This window comes from Simochromis diagramma, unplaced genomic scaffold, assembly GCF_900408965.1.
Source record: "Simochromis diagramma unplaced genomic scaffold, fSimDia1.1 OVJJ01000304.1, whole genome shotgun sequence".
In the NCBI taxonomy this organism is placed as follows: domain Eukaryota; kingdom Metazoa; phylum Chordata; class Actinopteri; order Cichliformes; family Cichlidae; genus Simochromis; species Simochromis diagramma.
The window spans coordinates 1,911,397-1,932,149 of NW_024387030.1; the positions used below are offsets into that span (position 1 = coordinate 1,911,397).

The following is a 20,753-nucleotide window of genomic DNA, read 5'->3' on the forward strand; positions in this document are numbered from 1 at the left end:
AAATTTCCATACTATACACATCATTGACAAACCTACATTTGTGAATTTCTTTTTTTTCCAAATAAAACAAAATTGTTAACGTAAGTTCAACTTCTCTATTCATTAAAATGATTCTTGTTCTCCATTTAAATAAATCTCCTGTTGTTGAAAACATTTTTATTGTGAAATTTAGTGTGAAATTAATTATGCTTGTAAAGTAGAGCGAAAACTGTCAATGGAAACTGTTTGAAAGATAATCTAAAGAGTTCAAAGTCACATCGTAATAAAAAGTCTGTTCATCGAAAAGTTTGGAATATTAAATTGGGAGTGATGATACAAAATTACATTTTATTTTACATTTTTAAATCATAGTTGAATGAGGCATATAAGTTACAACATCGCCCTCTGCCGGTAGATTTTAATCATTACAGCAGTCGCCTAATTGTGACGTTGTACACATGTCGGTGTCCAGCATGGTGTCCTCCTTGAGTCTGTAAACAGCCGGGTTATCGAGAAACGGAGGTAAAGTGATTGAAAGCTTTTACAGCGTAAGTTCCATTTAAGCAGCCTTTAATGTTTCTTTGCTCTGGCTTTTAATCCGCAGGTCTACACGCTGTGTTTGTGTCATTCTAGGTTTTTCTGCTGTCTTTACTGGATGTGATCGACACCACAGCTTCCACTCTGTGTCTTTTTTGAATGTCGCAATGGCTTTGAAAGTCGCGCTCCACAGACTTGTGTTTACGCACAGAACGCTGACAATTTGGGCATCCAGTCAGAGACACAGCCGGCACAGGGATTTACTTGTGAATCTCAGTGAAAATGTCAGAGACACAAGAACTTTTTCAGGTGCTGCTGTGAAGCGTAACGATAATAAGGATGGCACCTCCGACTATTCACGCCTGAGTACCAAGGTGACATCCATGAAGAGGAGACCTCTGTCCCCGCTGGAGAGGATCAGTGGCCTGCTGCCCCAGGACGCACTGAGCCCTGAGGTGATGCAGCTGAGAGAGCAGGAGTCAGATAAGGGGGCAGAGATCCAAGGATCAGTCCCAAATCGCACGCAGGTAGAAGTTGGGGATGAGGATATCGTTAAAAAGTCTGAACATGAGGCTCACAGTCCACCTGTTGGAGCAGAGGAGTTGGACACCGGCTCAGTTCATCACCGGGAAAAGCAGGTGTGGGCGGCTCTGCCCGGGGAAAGGTTGCTTACCTGTGGAGAGCTGCTTGTTGCTGAGTATCGCAGAAAGAAGCGCGTGGAATTCAGGAAGATGTTCCAGCTGCAGACAGGGGCCCGTCTGGAGAGCAGCTGGGGGGTCATACTGCACAATGACATTGCAGGGCAGCCAGCAGGGCTGTTTCTGAAGACCCACCGGGGGGTCCCCATCTTTATAAGGCGAGCTAGTTTGGAGGATTATGTGCTGTGTATGAAGCGGGGACCTGCAATTGCCTACCCTAAGGTAGAGAGCAGTAAATGAATTATATATGTACACAGTTGCCTTTCAGCTTCAGAGTTTTCTGACAGATAATCTATTGAATGTTTTTCTTTCCTCAGGATGCAGCTTCTATGTTAATGATGATGGACGTCACAGAGGGAGACTGTGTCCTGGAGTCAGGATCTGGATCGGGGGCCATGTCTCTATTCCTGTCAAAAGCAGGTTTGAACTCATATATGGAAGCACGATCTCCCAGTTTAGCTACACACAGAAGTTGATAGCAGATTGTTTTTCTCTTCCATTTGACATATCTGGATATGCAGACAGGTGATAAAATGAAAGAATTTCACTCAATTTCACTAGCCGGGACCACACCCTCAAATATGATTGGGCAATTTTTTTTGAAAGAGAATGGAAGTTTGAGTGAGCAAAGAACTCAGTGAGGGTCTGGTTCCGATAAGAGAAGGTGAGAACCAAGAAAGGCGTGGGGAGGGTGGGATTTGGAAATGAAAGCAAACCGGAATGTGAATTAATGATCTCCCAAAAGTGTCTGTTTTTATAAATTCAAAGTGGCTTTACTTAAAATAAATCAACAACGTAAGCTACAGTTATTAGAATTCTTTTCTCCCCCCACATAAACAGACTAAATGTTCAAATGGTTAAATAATTTAGCTACATCTCAAATTTAAGCAAAATAAGCCCATTCATTACACTAATCACAAGAGGATATAAACTGTACATTTCTGCTCAAAACCCCAATTAAAAAAAAAAAGGTAGAAAAAAAAAAAGAAGTAAACACAATGGGATGTGAGTACAGGCCTTGTGCTTCCATAAGGTAAAAATTAATAGAAGATTTACAGCAGACTGACACATTAAATGAACACAAAGCACATATTAAATGAACAGTTTAATGTGAACTGATTTTATAATAAGGCGAAGATAAAGGGTAACAGCGTGGATCAAATTTCCATTTGAACTGCTGTCCAGGGAACGACTCAACTTCTCCAGTGCTGACTGTCCTCATTAATCTTCATGAAAACCAATAAAAGTCAAATCTGTGATGTGAAGGAAAGTGGTGGATGTCACATTTCCTCAGGGAAAAAGTCATTTAGACAAAGTGTAACTGCTTGCTGTGGAGCCTGATTATGTTTTTGTTTTCCCCAGTCGGCTCTAAGGGCAGCGTGCTGAGCGTAGAAGTCAGGGAGGATCATCACAGGAGAGCTGTGCTTAACTACAACCGCTGGAGGACATCATGGAGTCTGCGACGAGGGGAGGAGTGGCCGGATAACGTCCAGTTTCACAAGGCTGACCTCTGCACAGCCTCTTCGCTCCTTGCTGGTCGGGGATTTCATTCGGTCAGTGTCGGGTTGAAATGTTCCTCATTTGTAACATTTTTTGTCCTTCTATCAGTACAACACCACCTGAACACATCAGGTAGACGTAGATCTGATTATCAAGTGGATAATTTCTACTGCAGGTTGCTCTTGATCTGATCAACCCTCACCTGGTTTTACCCACTGTGATTCCACATCTCCACCCCGGAGCTGTGTGTGCTGTCTACCTCGCTAAGTATGAAGCTTGACCGTGTCATTTTCTACTTATAAACTAAATGTAGTTTATTCCCCTCACTCCAGCAGATTTAGACATTTTTTTGGGTCACTATGTAATATTACCCGACAACTGCTTGGTTAAATTTTCTAGAGAAGTGGAAAACTTGCAAAAGAAGAAAAATTTGTTGTAGATCCAGATTTCTATAGTTTAGCTGTGAAACTGGCCTTAGCACAAGAAGGGCCCATTGGAAACAGCTATTTGCTTTCTGAAGCGAAACACTTTTCTCTTGGCTGAAATTAGATGAAGACAATACTACTATTGTTATATCGGTATGTTTCATATCAAGTCAGAACCAGGAGAATGTTAGCTTGGCACAAAGAATAGAGACACAGGAGAAAACAGCCCGCCTTGATCTGTCTGAATGTACCAAAGCTAACCTGCTAGTATTTCCAGCACACATTAGCTAATTTATTGGAGACCAAATACGCTACAGCTTCTGTGCCATGAGGAAAAATGAACCTTTCAGAAATAAAAAAAAAACATTGATCTTTTCTGCTCTGTTAACTGTGTCTATATACCACAGCATAACTCAAGTCACCGACCTGCTGGAAGGAGTTCGATGTTCAACACTCCCTTTACTGTGTGAACGCGTCATAGAGCTTCCACTCCGGGAATGGGTGGTGGCTCCAGCCCTTCAGAAGGATGGACGATACTGCAACAAGAAAGCCCAAATCCTGGATGAAAACCTAAGTCAGGACGGCGAGGCATCGGAGGAGAGTGACAAAGGTGATTAAAAGTAACACGGTAGAGTCTCACAGAGTCCCCTTGAGTATTTCCACTCAAGTTTGATTGCCATTTCAGAAGACCTGACCACAGAGGAAGACCCCGACCCACCTTTTGGGAGTATCCCTTACATTGCTCGACCTCACCCTGAACAAATGAGCCACACAGGTCAGATGTTACCACGCATCTAGTCCCAGTATCAGTTATTGTATGATGATATAATTAAAAATATTAAATGTGTAATTTTTGCCTTTTTTCAGCTTTCCTGGTGAAACTGAGGAAGTGTGTACAGTAACATTTCTACCTGTGGAGGAACCCTGAACACAGATTGTTACACATCAAATAAACGGTCTTAAAGAAGATAATAAAAAGTCAAAACTGATTTGTCCTTTAATGCAAAATTTGCCTTCTTAGTGAAAATGGCTCTGGTGCAAAGTGAATATACAGAATCTGTGTGTGAGTAAAGAGCAACAGAACAGTTTAGTGTACTGAAGCAGGTTGCAATGAAGACTATGAAAATTCAAAAGTCTTGGATCATCAAACAGCACACTGGCAACACAACACCAATACAAACTACAAACAAACCCTTCTGTGTAACTGACAGCATCCAGTGCTTAACTCATTTACATCTGTGAAAAATAGTATGTGACAGAGTCCACAAATAAGTTAAATAAGTTAAATAAATACCAACAACATTTTAAGCAAATCTAGGTTTCACACTAACAATCTTTCGGGGTTTTGTGCCCACAAACAGCCAACTTGCTTGTTTTAAATGACATAAGCTCATCGTTGTCACTTGTACTTAAAATATGTTGTGAGTACCTTGTTAACTTTTGAGGCGACTGACAAACTGGGGATTCAGACTTTTACTTCAGAGTAAAGTGCTATTAAATCCAGTAAAGGAAGCATTAACTGCTTGGTTGATTTAAACAGGAAGTCGCTGATGCTCTACTCATTAATCCAGTCCATGAAGGTGTTCAATGTCGACTTGCAGGAAGAGTCATTCCCTAAGAAAAAAGATGGAAACATGTAGTTAGGTATGAGTTTAAATCTTAACTGCAGAGCTTTATCTGTATACATACGAGCACTGTAAATACGTGTCCTGTGTTCCTTATATTGTGGCTGAGTTGCTATCGTTCCCAGTCGTTTCCACTTTGTTATAAAACCACTAAAAGTTGACTATATAATATTTAGTAGCGAGGGAACTTCACAGTTGGACTTGTTGCACAGGTGGCATCCTATCACAGTACTACTTCACCGAGCTCCTGATAGTCACCCATTCTTTCACAAATGTTTATAGAAGCAGTCTGCATGCCTGGGGCTATTGATTTTATGCAGCTGTAGCAATAGAAGTGATTGGAACATCTGAATTCAGTTATTTGGATGAGTGAGTGAGTGCTCCCACTAATCCACTTAGTGGGACAATAGGTTCAAGTGCAAAAAATACTAACATTATGTGTTTTTGTTGAAGAGGAAACTATTTCTGCAGTTTGGATTGCAGGGCTTCTTGAACGTTGGTTTTAAACTTAACTGGGCATCCTATACTGACCAGCTCTTTACACTATAAACCACACAGTAAACAGAGACACCAGCATTAGTTATATGTACTTGGTACCTCCTCTGGGATTTGCACAGCTGAGCGTCTGGAGGGAGGAGGTGTGGCCTATTCTGGTGTCACGCTTACAGAGGGAACAGGACACAGGTGAGGCATAGGGCCCACGGGGAAAACGGACACGGTCGCCATCATTATACTGCCGCTGGGCACCGCCATGGTGATCGGAACGCTGCCGCTGCCACACGAAATGAGAGGACACAATGGCCATCACCTGGAAGACAGAGGTCGAAGAAATAAATACAGCTCAAACAGAAAAAAATAACAAAATAAATAAATCACGTTACTGCAAAACACACCCACAGACACTAGAGATGGAATGTCTGGCATTAAACCCAAGCAATAAAAATGGCACTGCGCAGCAAAAACAAGACCCTTAAAAATTCCCAGAGAAGCACCATTTATCAGTCTCCTCAGGCAATTATACTTGTGTGTACCTCTTCACAGCAGCGCCTGCTGACAGCAGCTCTGTACTCTATGCGAGCCCACAGCTTGTCTCGCTGCTCAAGGAAGCGGGGAAACAGTTTTTTCCAGTTCTTGCCCAGTGCCCACGGAAAAATTTCATACTTGCTCTCCTCCTCATCCTCCTCCATGGTGTTGGCAAGATACCTACAGGAGGAGAGCGAGAGCCGAGTTCAGGGCTGTAGGTTTGCCAAGAAATATCACATATAAAAGCAGAAGCAAACAAAGTTTCCTTTTCATGACAGAATATAATACAGAAGCAGGATTTTCAGGCTTTTCTCTGAACTTACAGTGCAATGAAAAAATTCTTTCTGGTGTATTCAGTAATAGTGAAGCAGGCCCTTTTGAAGTACACAAAGGTCATGGCTAGGAGGTACTGATGAAATAGAGGGAAAAGATGGTGTCACTTTAAAGCATAACAAAGTTTTGTAGCTTTCATCAAAGTAATAACTTTACCTTGTCTGTCAATTTATAGCAACCATCCACCCTTAGAAAGTCTTTTATCAGGTCATCCTCTGTAGACAAAGAGATGTTAATATATGAGAATTTAAACCAAATTTCACATTTTCTTGAGCGCATCCTGCTTTCTTGTTCGATCTATCTACCAAAAAGACGGAAATATGCTGCCATTTCCTGCCGCTGGACAACAGTTGACTGAGGCACTTTGGTAAAATACAGGTCACCCTGGTTTGACTGGATAGTCCACACCACACCCCGGGTGTTTTGACCACTGTGTCTGCTGAGGCTGAGGTTTCTTCTGATTGGGCGAACATTTTTGCGTTTGACCCGAAGGGTAACAGAGGGAGGAGTTTTCATCATGCTTCCGCTTGAATCATCTGCAGAAAGGAGTCCTCTGGTATGTTATCACTGCAAATGAGAAAAAAAAGTATGAGCAGTGAGCATCATCAGTATAGACTGTCACTTTTTTTTGGAGGGGGGGGGTCAAAGGGGTCCACTAAATTGTGCCAAATTCGAGCTTCTTACCATCATTTGCCCTCAAGACACATTTAAAGAGCTAAATGTTTCTCTCTTTTCAGACATTTTTCAAGAGGCAATGTAAAAATTAAATTATCTCAAAAAATACTTTAACTAAGGCCTTGGGGAAGGGTCTGCTATGGTGTCTCTATCAATACGAACTTTCATGAGAGTGGCTAAAGCAAAACTAGAATGCCACGTATGCTTAATTTCCCTAAATGATTTGGATTACCGCGTAGCAAAATGGGGACATTATTTAATAATGAATTTTTCCGAATAAGTTTAAAGTGTTTAAAGTTAGGCAGGTTATCTGTACGTCATTAACAATAGGCAGTAAAAGAAAGAGAAAGCCCGCAGCTCTTCAGCAACAGGAGCTATCAGCTAGCTAGAAAACTGACTAAAAAAAAAAAAAAAAATCAAGAAAAAAAAATCACCCAATTTAAGTGACGACTGTTTTTAGCGGCACAAAGAGACGCTAAAAGAATAAATAAGTATTGTTCTTATGAGAAGCTTAACTCTCATACTAACCAGCAACACGTTTTGTAGGATGAAAGTGAGTATAAAGCAGTCGCTTCAGGACGCTGACCAGACAAGATAGTAGTTGGCAGCTCTGGCAGTTTCTGGAGCGCGCTTCGAGATCTGTGCCAGCGGTGCACCTGCGCGCGAGGACGAGCACGCACTGGCGCCACGTTTTCTTTGCTTATGGCGATCTCTGTGTGGAGTTATTATTAACAAGCCAAACAATGTAAATATGAAGAACACTATATTAAAAACACACCAAGCACTTAGAGTGTAAAAATCACATATCAGTTTCTAATGACTTTTTCTCTTAATGAGATATTTGTTTTGTTATATTTCATTTTATTTTGTTGAAATAGACAACAAAGGCTACCAATCTACTTATTTATGCTATTTTTCTGTGTATTGTGGTTGTTTATTGTGTTTGAGTTACATTCAAGGTGCTGTAACAAACGATTATTTTACGTTGGGGATAACTGATCTTATATAAGGGAAACTTTTGCAAGTTAATTTATAGGAGGCAAAATCACAAAGGAGTAAATCATGAACTTTATTTACTCCTACTTTATTTATTTAATGTAGTAGTTAGTTTTGGTGGTTTGTTCTCACTTCATTTGATTATTTAAGAAAGGGGGTGAAGGAAAGATGTGTAATACGCAACTATATTTGATTTAATGTTGTCAAATGTGGATAAAATAGAATCAGTGTAGCACATTTTCTAATTCTGATGAAAACAAAATGCTGTGTTTTTCTTTCAGTTTTTTTCTATTGGCTAAATTAGGATGTATTGTTTTGCAGGCTATAAAAAACCCACCTGAAGCCAGCCTTCATTACCCAAATGAGCTTAAGTTCTTAGAAGTAGGTGAGTTTTATATGACTTAACGTGACATATGTGCAGGCTGAGGAGTTCACTGAAAGACTCACTAATCCTTTCAGCTGCTTGTCCTTCATAAGGTGCAGAGGGGTGTTTTTTTTCGAACATGCTCCAAGGAAATTTTATTAAACATGGCCACCAAACTGTGGATTTATTCTGTCTGTCTGTGACAGTTGGAAGCAATATGTAAAATGGATTTATCCACGTTTTGTTTTGGCAGTCTACTTGCGGAACGGGATCTTACTCAACGAGTCAACGACATCAGCCATCTGAAAATGACAGCTGGTGGCTAAGAATCTTTGCTATTTTTTTTACACAATTTACTGCACTGTCTGTGTTAGTGTTATCCAGGGAGAAGAGAGAAAAAAAACACCCTGTACAGCAGAAATGGGTTGCTCACCATCTAAAGGTAACAATTTTGGCACTCTGGGTGCTATGAGGAAGGGGAGAATGCTACCCCCTGCACCTCAAGACAACCCCAGAGATCCACAGTTTGAAGATGGGGAAAATCATGTTTCATCTGGAGCTACAAATGGAGATACAAAGGAAAAGAAGACAGGTGGACAAACCCAGGTACTTCAGAAAGAGTCACACATGACACCACAGAAAAAGAGGCTTGATACTGAGCAAGTGAATATGGAAGCAGTTAACATAGATAAGCTGGGGAATCAAGCAACAGAAAAAAGCACAGTATCACAGAGGAAAGAGAAACACAATGACAAACAGGATGTGGCAGACAAAAGGCTTAACAGGAAACCAAAGAAAAATGCCAAAGGTGCAAAAGTTCTTAAAAAGAAGGACAAAGACAAACTATCTGAAGAGCACAAAGTGGACTTTCCAGAACCCTTGGTAAAAGCTCACCAAGCTGCGTATGCCTTTTTGAATCCTAGCATAAACAAATATGATGTTTTACTTGGACTTTTAGAACAAGCAGCTGAAACTCAGGTTTCTGTTCAGCCTATGGTTGCCTTCATGGCTCTACGTTACGAGGAAATAATTCAGGGACTAGAAGACATGGTGGAGGAGGGAGAAAAAATTTTAAAAGAAAATGGCGAACATCTTGCTTGGCCAAGCCAAATGAAAAATCTCTCATCCTCTACCCCTCTGAAGTCTGGCTCTCCTAATATCGAACCCCCACCGGATTTGTTGCAGCAGCTGCTTCAGTACACCACACAGAGAATGAGAAATGTGAGCCAGACTGTTGGAAGAATTGGGGACTGTGCTTTAGAAGAGGCAGTGGAGTATTTTGCCTCCGTTTCAGAGCTTTTAGAGGAGAAACTTAAAGTCAAACGTGCAACAGAGAGTAGGTTAATGCAACTCTTATCCCGCATTGAAATTGCCTCTCTGCACAAGCCTGGGCCAGAGGATTCAGCTCTCTTTAGTGAGGACAGTGGAATTGGGGCTGAGAATGAATCCCTTGCTGGATCTGAGAGACGCCAAAGACGAGAGAGTTGTGAGTCTACTGGGACAAATAGAGCTACTCCTGTCAGTCCTCTGCGAAGAGTGTCAAGGAGAAAGCTTCGGGGTCAAATAAGTCCTAGTGTGTCCCTTACCTCACTCAACTCACTAGGTTCTACATGTACCATAATGGCTAATGACCAAAGAGACTCATTGCTAGGATCTGTCTCCACAGAGTACGGGGAAGAGGATGTCAATGATTATGATGAGGTGGACAGAGATATAGGAGATATCCAAGAAGCAGTTCAAAAGCAATTTAATTGTTCTCCTGTAGACTGTAAGCTACAAGAACCTCGACGTTTACCCCCAAAGAGGATAGAAAATCCTCAAAATGTAGAAATGACTATGAAAATGAAAAATGCAATAAGTGGTAGGATACAGTTTGTATCGTCACAAAACCCTAGTTCTAAAACAAAGGCATCAGCGAGCACAAAAACTAGCACACAGGATTGGACAGATGATGAGGTACGATCTCCAAGGAGGCCTCAAACAGCAGCAGCTGTACGAAAGGCACAAGTGAAAAAGACCCCGGTGAACAGGGGTCAGCGTTCCCGGTCAGCAGATTCCCTTCGGAGCAAAGGGGAAGATCCTACTCTTCTTGAACTAGAAAGGACCCAGAAAGATTTAAACCGGAGATTGCAGAGCATAAATAAAAGCAAAGAAGAAAGAAAAACAAGGACTGATCCTTTAAAACGAAACCAAGGAAACTCACCAGCACAATCTCCAGCAATAAATCAGAGACAGCCTTCATTAGAAAAGAAAAACAACCCCCAACCACCTAAAGACAAGGCAAGTCCTACAAAGTCCAATAGTAAAAAACAGGAGGCAACCAGTGAAGCTGATGATGATAAACAAAAAGACAAGAATATACCCAAGGGTCTTATAAAAGCCACTCCACCTCCTAGCCCCCCTTTATCACCCCAACCATCTTCTGGCCTTCACAGAGGTAGGAATTCAGTCAAAAAACTGATTGATACATTCAGTCAAGGAATAGAGGAACTAGAAGGTCCCAAAGTCCTGGGGCCTCTCAAAGGTGTGCGAAAATGTGGTGTTCCAGTGTTACCCGGTTTAGGAAATGTAGAAGCCGTGCTGACTGCTGGGATAACTAGCTGTAGGTCTGAATCTACAACATGTGAGAAAACAGATTTAGACCTGGATAGTCTTCCTCCACCAGCAATGGAAGTATTATTGGACAATTCCTTTGAAAGCGCTCAGAATACATCAACTAGTGTAGCAGCAGATGGTGCAACAAAAGTAGGAAGATCACCTTTGTTGAAAAGGGGTGTAATATCACAACGATTGAAGGCCTCAGTTCAGTCAGTGACGGTACTGCCAAGCAAAGGAGGCTTGCCACAAACCTCCAAACACATTTCCCCTGTTAGAGTGGAACAACAAGAGACATTTCCTCTGTCTAAGGTCAATCAACCAGATTCGGAAATCAAAAAGGATTCCTTATATCAGCAACTCAGAAAGAACATACAACTAAAACCCTCTTCAAACTCTCAGTCAGAGAAATTGTCAACAAGTTACGTAGGACCGTGTGCCACTCAAACAGAATTGAGAGACATACAAGATGGTGGTAACATTTCAGTGCCTGGATCCAACACTACAGCATCTTCTGTGCCTGCTTCGGTAGAGACTAGCCAAACACCTGCCACCCCACCTGTGTCTAGAGGGCGAATGTTGCCTTCCACACCTTCTACTCCAAGCAGCTTACATCGAAGACTTCCCAGTCCCCACAATTTCAAAAATCAGCCTACTCCACCCTCTTCATCTAGCCCCTCTCTTAACAGAACACTTCCTACACCACCTGCTCTTCAGAGGAGACTCCCCAGTCCACCCGTTTCAAAGCAGAACATTTCGAGCTCAAACTCAGTCGCTTCATACCCTTTCAAAGCACCATCTCCCCCAGCTTCGCCAAAAGTACAAAGATGGTCAAGGGAAAATAGCAGTGAAGACTCATCAAGTGCCAGGACAATTAATAATGCACGTTCAGTCTTCTGTCCCGTTTCTCCGTCCATGTTTGAAGCCCAGCCATGTTCAGTAAGCAAGCCCCCGCAAGCATGGACCTCAACCAAAGTTTCATTCCTCTTACATACTTTTGAGACACGTGGGAGGACTCCTGCATCTGTCCATGGGCCACGACCCTTTATCAGACGTAGCCATTCAGACCGGAGGCAGAGTCTAAGTCTGCCACAACAATCACAACGCATCTCAGTGGCTGAGACTTGTGGGAGTGAACCAGCGATATATTCACAGGGGTGAGATTTTACCACATTTGTACTTATCTTAAATGATTATTCATGACTTTGTTTTGTTTGTTTGTTTGTTTTTTACCTTAAATTTATTTAACGTTCTGAGAGCAATTCTGGACAAATGCTCCTCTTTGGTAGGAGCTGCCCTATTTTATTTTAAAAACACCTACTTGGTTATGGTTTTGGAAAAAAAACAGTATTAATAACATACATAACAATTAAGTGGCATGGGGTCCACTTGGGAAGCAATTAAAAGATTTTTGAATATCACAATATAATAACAGCAGGGTGACAAGATTTCCTTTTTTAAAAGGAACTGCACAGGATTTCTTTTCTTTGTCCTCCTGTCCCACACCTTGAAACAATGTTCCCTATTTTGAATGTTTTTGGAGGATATGCACTTTTCTAAACCCTGGCTTTTACCTAATACATGTAAATGGACAGCTTTTTATTCAAGTTAAATGATGGTCTGTCTAATTCTGTAACCGTCAGGAAAAGTTAGACATGACCAAAGATTCACAAGCTTTGCAGATTTTGATGATTCAGATAGAAACTGCTACAAAGAAAATTAAGCAGCAATATATATAATGACAGAGTTTTTGTCTTTTTTGGTAGACTTATTTTTCAGTTCATAGAGATTTTCTGATATGAAGTGATGCCACTCTTAGGCCACATTATCACTTAAAGAGTAATTATATTAAATATAAAAAATGCTTACATTGTAGGTGTCTATCAAACAGAAGCTCATTCTCACGATACATTATGCAACAAATAACTCTCTGTACTTAATGCTACTCTCCAACCTCCCACTGACTTTCCCCTGCTGTTATTACGTATTACGTTAGATTTATATAAAACATTTAATCTCTCGTACTTCACGAGTCAGTATTGCACCAAGTGACTCGGACTCACCTGGCCCAGTTACCTAATTGCTAATGACAACATTTTCTGTTCTTTCTTTTAGGCTAAACTATGAACCAACCAGAGATGATGACTCATGGGGTAGCCAATCAGACCTCAGAACGACAACACGCTCTGCATCACACCCAGACCTGTGTGTTGTTGGACGTGCCTTGCACAAGGACTAAAGGGGCCAATGCAGAGCCAGGAGGATTATGGATTAGCAGGCCTTACTGAGGATTTAAGTCGATGCTGTTTATTCCACTTGGAAGAGAGGAAGAGCTAATTCTATCCACTCTTCTGCTGTAACACACCTCCACAGTGTTTATAATTATATGTATTTCAGGTTCTATTAGTTGTAATTCTTTCATTGGTGTTTTTCACTGCATTCATGTCTGCACTGTATCTGAAAAAAAAAGCTTCATGTTTACATCACAATTTAGTCTTCCTCTTTTTTTTTATAGATTGTCTTCCCACTAATGACTAAGTTTTTGGTATTTAATCACAAAGTATTCACAAATTTACCTTAAGTTCATTTCGGCATCAAAATTCATAAATAAAAAGTATGTTCATGTTTTTTTTTAAACTGTAGTATTATTATTCTGTCTTTTATTTTTTATTGTTTTGTAATAAAAATAATTCCATCCCAACTTTGCATGTACTATTGTTACGAGTTCAAATTGGGGATGGACACAAGAGAAAAAACCACAATAACAACACTGGTCCGGCCGGGTTGAGTCAAACGATGATTTTAATGCACACACGCGTGGGAGATGGACACTGTATGCAGACAGCCTCAGATCTCAAAATGGTGGAGCATTGCTCAAACTCTTATAGCCTCTGGTGCCTCCACCTTATCATAAAAAGCCTAAACACTCACATGCTTTTCTCTCACACGGCGCCTAAGCTACAACCTTGGCTCCCTGTTTATCTGCTCCTGCTGAGATGGGGCAGAAAACTCCAGTATACTCTCTCTTCTAATCAGACAAACAAGGCGATGACTTTCTGCGAACAGTATTTCTTATAACTCAGCAGTATAATGCATCATAAAACAATATCATTCCTTCACAATAAATCAGCAGTCTACTTTAATGCAAATCAGTTTAACTAATGCAATAGTTGTCAGCTTCTTCTAATTCAGGGGAATAATGCAAACTAAAACTACATAATAATTCACAATCTTTAATTAGGGGTATAACATGGCATAAAATAATATTATAATCTAACACTATCAATAACAACTGTCATAATGCTGCATTCAGGTGTTTCATGATCCCTGAAAATGTCTTAGGATACTGTATTTCTTGCTAACATCATTATGCTATTATGCTCACAGTGGTGATGCCAGCATTTTATCTTTAGGGGACAAATTATGTTTATGTGTAATTTGAAATTAATGTCCTGTAATTAATGGAAAAGTAGAAGTTGCGACCTGGTGAACTTAATGGGAATGCAACTAAGAATAAGAGAAATGGTTGGACCTAACGTTACAGCGTCTTACACTCTCGGCATCTATTACATTAATCCTCACTGTATTCAGAAAAGATCAATAAGTTACAAATCTTTTCTTATAGTTATGAATTACTGTCTAATTATCAGGAGATTTCAAGATTCCAGTTTCATATTTTTATTATTAAAGAATTTTAAATCAAGTTCTCAAAATAATGAGAAAAAAGATAAATCGAATGCTACATATTTCTTCCCAGTAACTATATACTAAATATACATTGTAACTACAATGTATATTTAGTTTTTCTTCTATGTATGTTTACACTTTAGAAAACTAAAAATGCTAAATTAGCTATTAAAATGTCCTATTTTCCCCTACAAGTTTTTCTCTTTTTCCATAATCCTGGCTAGAAACGGAACCTATACCTTTACTGAAAAAAATCCTCTGTTTTCTTAACTGATAATTAAGTAAAGCTTTGATGTAAGGATAAAAGAAAAGAGAATAGGGAAAGAATACTTTTTGTATACTTTTGTAATCATATCTCATCAGGAAACAAACAGCCTATTTTAATGTTGAGGGAAAAAACACAGATGGGAACCACAAGAAAAAAAATGTAAAGACATTTATTTTTACAGTTATTTCTTTTTAATCTAATTGCTATCCATGAGTCAGAAGGGTTTTTTTGTTGTTTTTTGTTTCATTGTAACACTTTCATTTCATTTAGCATATAAGCATCCTGTAGAAATGGTCTTTTAATGATCTTTTAAGAAAATATTGTCCTTGTCGTATTTGTGTGCTTCATCCAGCCTCCACAATCTAACTGGACTGAAACAAACATGAGCAAAGTGCAGCAAGGGAAAGTAATCCAGGTAATGACCTCATGAATCTGGTTAAAATAATGTCACGATTTTCTTAAAACCAACCTCAAGTGAAACTGTGACTTCTTTCAGAAATCTTTCTTTTTTTCAATATGTTTTCTTATTTAGGCTTTGTTATCTTCAGTGTTGCTTTGCAATGCTATACACAGTAAACAGGCTTGACTTGTACAGCACAGCATAAAATTGCTAAAATGTAAGTAGAGATGGTATAAAAGTTACATACTGTATATGTATGTAATGTATATGTATATATGTCAGTATATACCCAAGAAAACTGATCTTGCTTTGAGTTCAGCGAGGGGGAGAAATGCCTTTTAAATTAAAGTAGAGGAGGCAGTAGTTCAAATAACCACTCACTGCAATCAAGGTATATGGAAGAGCATCTCTGAATGCACAATACATCGAACAGCTTAGAACAGAAAATTGAGGTTGAGATGTTTTCTTTATTATATTATATTATATTATATTATATCATATTATATTATATTATATCCTTAGTACCAACTGAGCATTGTTTAAACACCATAGCTTTCCCAAGTATTGTTGTTGCACATCCGATCATCATTACCACAGTGATGGGTGTTTATAGCAGGATATTGCAGCATGTCACAAAGCTCAGATATTCTCAAGCTGTTTTCTTCAACATGACAATGAGCTCACTGTACTCAAATGGCCTCACCAGATCTCAATATAACAGAGCAACCTTAGAATGTGGTGGAAACTCATGGATGTGCAGCCAGCAAATCAGCAGGAACTGTATTATTCTAAAATCTCTGCAGAATGTCTCCGGTCCCTTGGTGATTTTATGCCACAAAGAACTGAGACCAAAAAAGGGTTTAATCAGGATTTAACTAATGAAATGGCTGTTGAGTGTAATTCCATGTATGGTTTTTTTTTCATGATTGAATCATTTTAAGATTTTTACAATTTTCTGATAAGACTTTGAAGGGGTGTAACGTGGGGGTCATGTTAACAACCCATTAATATTCATCTTACATCCACAAAGGTCTTCAAGGTTAACGTAATGACTTGTTTGTTTGAAAATTGGCAAAAAGCGTAGACGAATGGTTACAGGGTGAGTGGGGAATATACATTAAAGACGTTTGATTTTACAGCACAGTATAAAATAGAATATCTATAAAATTGAATTACTGTATTATAATATTGCTATATTGCTATATGCTAAGATCAATTATTCTCAAACATTGTTATAGGATGTACATTTTTTTTTACAGTTTTATAAAATTTTGGGCAGTAACACAAAATCTACAATTCTGTTTTTTCTTTAGTAGATATAGAAAATAACTGATGTAAAATATCCAAATTAAAGTTATGTTTAAACAGTGCAAAGGGCCACTGCATATGTCTGTGTAGTAATCATTTTCTTTACACTTTACTAAAGGAAATGTTCTCTTTAACGAGCTGCAGTAATCTGATTGGTGGATTAGTAGCTCTCTGTCCTCTCACTTGCTATCAAGGACAGGCTACATGAAGTCACGCCTGCAATGACATCTGTTCTCCACCAGAGGAGCATCTCGCCTCACAATCTGTCTCCCATCAGTCTGCACTTCCTGTGCAATCAAGTGGAAACTGTTTATGATTCAAAGACACAGATGGAAGCATAATCTCCCCTTTGTTTGTTTTGCTTAGATTATGAGTTATCAGTGAATGCTCTAATGTGTTAGACAATACAATGAATGACTTATACAGTCTCTGAAGCATAATTTCCCAGTAGAGAAAATATACAGAGAACACAGAGGACTGCGATAAATGTGCTACATCCAAGTCATTCCCTCCTCTCTGAAGGGACTTGAATACAAACTTGCAGATTATACCAAAGGATATAGACTAAATAAAACAATCTTCATGTTGATAAGCAAACACTGACATAAGAATAGTTGATTTATTCATAATGGTGTTGTTTATATCCTCTTAGTCTTCATTGTCCTACTCCAATGAATCTTTCAGTAATCCCTCAGAAAGTGAGACACAGTGCTTTTAGATGTATGCTGTGTTACTCTTTTATGTAAGATTTATTTCAAATAATGTAGCAATGCACCCACCAGCTTTGTGTATAAATGATGCCTAATAATACAAATAAATTAATATCCCATAAGACAATAGGGATCAGAAAAAATATGGTATAGTTTAATACTGCTGTTGATTTGATGTATACTATTGTGTTATCTCTGGCTTTTACATTTTACATGGCTTTTACAGTGAAGCATTGTCATAAAACGACCTCATGTGGCCTTGACTTATTGCTTATTGCCAAAAAATAATGCTGAAGGAGGATGATATAAAACAAGTGGTGGGAGTCTAACTGTCTTAATGTCTGTGTGAATTATTAATAATAATCCCACTCTGATTTTTCTTTCTTTAAAGACAGCTTTTGAAATCAACATGCAAAATGAATAAATCTCCTCATGCAACCAAGACACCCACTTTCCTTAAAACTACTATCAGGAACTCTGTGAACATACTCTGTATATAAAAAAATCTAAAATACCATTCAGTGGTCAGTAGTTACTTTTCGGTCAGAAGAATACTTCTTTAGATTCTAAAAGAAATCAGAATTTACATAATAAACACCATTTTGCATTCAATAAGATTTAAAACTAGTGACTAAAAATATAAACTAACCAGATGTTTCTGCTAAGGTCTTTAGGTCATTTTGTCATCCAGCGGCTTCTTTTTGCAGAGTCATTGCCTTCTGCTGCGCATAAAAATGAATGTAGATTTAAGGAAATGGCAACACAGTGGTGCAGTGGTTAGCACTTTTAGCTCACAGCAAGGTCCTGAGTTTGACTGCGCTACTTGTCCAGAGCCTTTCTATGTGGAATTTGCATGTTCTTCTAGTGTCTGCCCAGGTTGTCTTCACGTACTCTAGCTTCCTCCCACAGTCTACAGTGCACTTAGTGGGGATATGTTAATTGGTGATTCCAAAATGCCCATAGGTGTGAATGGTTGTCTGTCTCTCGCCCTATAATAGCTGGGATAAGCTTCAGGCTATACCTGATTAGCTGGTTCCAGACTCTCAGGATGGTGTTATATCAGTTGATATGATATATTTTAACAATTCCTAAATAGTATCTCAAAGTCAAGAGATGAAGAATACACTAGACCTTTAAGAAACCCTGGTAAATTTTCTTTAAACACAGTAAATTTACCATTTAAGTTCATGTCAGGGATATAAAATGAAGTTTATTAATTTCCTTATAGCTTTTGAACAGTATAAATGTAAATCATGAAACTGTAGCTAAACAGCATCCATTATAAGCATAATCATTAGTTATGGAAAAATAACAAATGCTGCTATTGTGTAAGAACACAACTTAAGAAAACTCACAAGTTTGGAGTCTTCACACACCACCGTTCTCTTTTTTCTTTCGTCTGCTTGTTTTCTTTTTTCTTTCTCAACAGGTGATCCAGGTGATTGATATATGTATTTTTTGTCTGCTTTTTTTGTTGTTTTTTTGTTTTTTGCCCTTTATCCCCGTCCCTCTTCTCCGCTGTTTTTCTTTCCCTCTTTCTTTCTCCCCTTTCTTTTCCACAGTCTGTCCCGTATTTAACAAGTAAAAATTTGGTAAAGTAAATCCGTTGGGCATCTTTCTTCGCCTTTAGACAATAATTCTGATGGCAAAAGAGCCAAACGGGACAGGCAAAAAACCCCACAAAAAAACAAAAAACTCACAAGAGAACTAACAATATCTAGACCAGTACAATGTGAACATCAAGAATCCATAAGTTGATTGAAAGGAGTATCCATTGTGTTTCATGGCTTACAGAAGGAGGGAAGTTACTGGGACAGTGGGCCTATATGCAAGAACCTGAAATGACAGGCCAAAGTAAAAAGTGCAACACTTTCTTTAAAATGTTTTTCCAGGCTTTCAGCAATCAAAATAAACCATTTTACAACTCCCAGCAAGACGAGTCACCTTTATTTAATACATATACCAGTGTAAGAGGTGGCATTTAGTGCTATTTGTTTCAATTACAAGTTTCTTGCCCAGGGAATGAAGGTGTGTCTGCTGCCCTGGAATAAGAAAGTACAAAGAGTGATTGTTATTCTGAGAGGAAGCGGCGATTGCCAAACCTGCTGTGAAAGGCATATAACTGGAGAACTGCAGCTTCTCTCCCCTCCTGGGCAGCACAATATCATTCATGTCCTCAGCTTTTAGCAAAATGGAAACAGTTTTCATACTAAACACAGCAATGAGAAGACATTTTTGATCACAGCATGTCATCAATGGTCGCCACTTGGACATTGTAATAGCAATTTATTAGAAAGGGGACTTATAAAGCAGACCATCACAATATCTGCATAACACATTCATACATAATACAATTAGATTAATAAGAAATAATTGAAAGTGTGCTGAGTAGTGTCTGCCTTTGGCTTTTTTTTGGGTTATTATAAACGATAATGACACTCAAATAAACATTGAAACTACTAAAACAGTTGTTCCAAATCGTCTATTCCTGATAAAGTTATTTTTAGTTGACTCACCATAATTACAGTCATGGGACAGATTTTCATGTAGAAATACAGTTAACAATGGGAGAACTATTTTGTTTGTTTCCACTCAGCTGGCATATTAGTTACAGTTCAGCAGCATAATTCAAACTCATGTCTCTCTCACTCGTTATCTTAGATTCTGAGTTTTACAATACAACAACAGACATTGCAAATTTGCTTAGAGCACAAATGATTTGGTGTGTGCCATGATTCATGTTTCAGGGATTTCCATATACAAATGAACATAAAGATAGAAGGGACTAGCGTAGCTTTGTTACAGAAAGTTCAATAATCTTGCACACGTTCAGCAACATTAAGTTTGCCAAGCAATTGTTGTAAAATAACTAGCAAAAAAATAGTATTTGGTAATAGTAAAAAAATAAGTAAATATTATAAAATGTGTTAGCTCTTGTACACTGTGGTATAATGATAACAGTGTTCGTCACTGTGTTATAGATCTAGATATTGAGACGAGTTGAGAATTCATACCATAGAACTACTGTGATGCTGTAGTAAACATGTGTCTATGAAGTAAGCTGTCCTCAGTATAGTTACAGGAGTAGTAGGTCATGTGTGGTAGTTTGTTGACTGATTAAGAGCAGTCACTGCACTGGGAAAAAACTATTGTCAGTCTGGAGGTGCATGCAAAGAAGGCTTTACACTTATGCCTTCCTGCTGCAGTGCAAGACATAGATGAACTAACTGAGCTGAACCCAACTGTTTTCCTTTTGCAGGACAAGACTGTAAAAAGCTTTCTTATCAGGTGCTGTGTGGCTCACTTGTTAGGATGCGCTCTACAGTGCTGAATTGTGCCAGACATGGTTTCTTCAGCTACCTCAAGAAAAGCTGCTCTTCTTTCTAGACTGAAACAGTGTTGGTAGACTGCGTGAGGCCCTGTGAGATGTGTTAGGCATTCTCTTTACACTGTCTCTTCTGACGAAAAGGCTTTCTCTGACATTCTACAGTTAATATAAGCCACTTGGCATTTGTTTTAATAAAGAACATGTTGTTCTCCAAGCACCAGCTCTTCATGTTCTGTACCTCCGCTCTGTAGGCTGACTCATTTATGTTGGACATAAGCCCAGTTACTGTTGCATCACCTGCA

At 39.0% G+C, this 20,753-nt stretch overlaps 3 protein-coding genes across 7 annotated transcripts; 2 read left to right on the forward strand and 1 right to left on the reverse strand.

Moving 5' to 3' along the window:
- The first annotated feature begins 411 nt into the window (after nucleotides 1-411).
- trmt61b (tRNA methyltransferase 61B) lies at nucleotides 412-4,128 on the forward strand. 4 transcript variants are annotated; one of them, XM_040042616.1, is made up of 8 exons: nucleotides 412-527; nucleotides 613-1,436; nucleotides 1,532-1,634; nucleotides 2,577-2,767; nucleotides 2,890-2,981; nucleotides 3,547-3,749; nucleotides 3,825-3,914; nucleotides 4,007-4,128. In XM_040042616.1, the coding sequence occupies exons 2-8, from the start codon at nucleotides 684-686 to the stop codon at nucleotides 4,039-4,041; spliced, it is 1,467 nt and encodes a 488-aa protein (XP_039898550.1). In that variant the 5' UTR covers nucleotides 412-527; nucleotides 613-683; the 3' UTR covers nucleotides 4,042-4,128. The 4 variants fall into 4 exon arrangements, with proteins under 4 accessions (XP_039898550.1, XP_039898552.1, XP_039898549.1 ...); XM_040042618.1 differs by having other exon boundaries at nucleotides 412-501; nucleotides 584-1,436; XM_040042615.1 differs by having other exon boundaries at nucleotides 412-501.
- Nucleotides 4,129-4,156: 28 nt separating this feature from the next.
- Nucleotides 4,157-7,469, reverse strand: spdya (speedy/RINGO cell cycle regulator family member A). Of its 2 annotated transcripts, none has more exons than XM_040042621.1 (7): nucleotides 7,324-7,469; nucleotides 6,426-6,687; nucleotides 6,277-6,335; nucleotides 6,111-6,196; nucleotides 5,796-5,967; nucleotides 5,355-5,572; nucleotides 4,157-4,753 (listed from the first exon to the last, which is right to left on the reverse strand). In XM_040042621.1, exons 2-7 carry the CDS (start codon nucleotides 6,637-6,639, stop codon nucleotides 4,747-4,749), a joined length of 756 nt encoding a protein of 251 aa, XP_039898555.1. In that variant the 5' UTR covers nucleotides 6,640-6,687; nucleotides 7,324-7,469; the 3' UTR covers nucleotides 4,157-4,746. The 2 variants fall into 2 exon arrangements, with proteins under 2 accessions (XP_039898555.1, XP_039898554.1); XM_040042620.1 differs by having other exon boundaries at nucleotides 5,362-5,572; nucleotides 7,324-7,467.
- Nucleotides 7,470-7,964: 495 nt separating this feature from the next.
- Nucleotides 7,965-13,437, forward strand: pcare1 (photoreceptor cilium actin regulator 1). Its single transcript, XM_040041281.1, has 2 exons — nucleotides 7,965-11,907; nucleotides 12,866-13,437. The coding sequence occupies exons 1-2, from the start codon at nucleotides 8,576-8,578 to the stop codon at nucleotides 12,987-12,989; spliced, it is 3,456 nt and encodes a 1,151-aa protein (XP_039897215.1). The 5' UTR covers nucleotides 7,965-8,575; the 3' UTR covers nucleotides 12,990-13,437.
- Nucleotides 13,438-20,753: the final 7,316 nt, after the last annotated feature.

Excerpts from the sequence above, each read along its gene's own strand:
- trmt61b (XM_040042616.1), top strand. The coding sequence starts at position 684 with ATGGCTTTGAAAGTCGCGCTCCACAGACTTGTGTTTACGCACAGAACG. Across the intron at positions 2,768-2,889 it reads CTGGTCGGGGATTTCATTCG|GTTGCTCTTGATCTGATCAA; the intron begins GTCAGTGTCGGG and ends TTTCTACTGCAG. Across the intron at positions 2,982-3,546 it reads TGTGCTGTCTACCTCGCTAA|CATAACTCAAGTCACCGACC; the intron begins GTATGAAGCTTG and ends TATATACCACAG.
- spdya (XM_040042620.1), bottom strand. The coding sequence starts at position 6,639 with ATGATGAAAACTCCTCCCTCTGTTACCCTTCGGGTCAAACGCAAAAAT. Across the intron at positions 6,197-6,276 it reads GCTATAAATTGACAGACAAG|TACCTCCTAGCCATGACCTT; the intron begins GTAAAGTTATTA and ends CTATTTCATCAG. Across the intron at positions 5,573-5,795 it reads GCAGGCGCTGCTGTGAAGAG|GTGATGGCCATTGTGTCCTC; the intron begins GTACACACAAGT and ends TCTGTCTTCCAG.
- pcare1 (XM_040041281.1), top strand. The coding sequence starts at position 8,576 with ATGGGTTGCTCACCATCTAAAGGTAACAATTTTGGCACTCTGGGTGCT. Across the intron at positions 11,908-12,865 it reads CCAGCGATATATTCACAGGG|GCTAAACTATGAACCAACCA; the intron begins GTGAGATTTTAC and ends TCTTTCTTTTAG.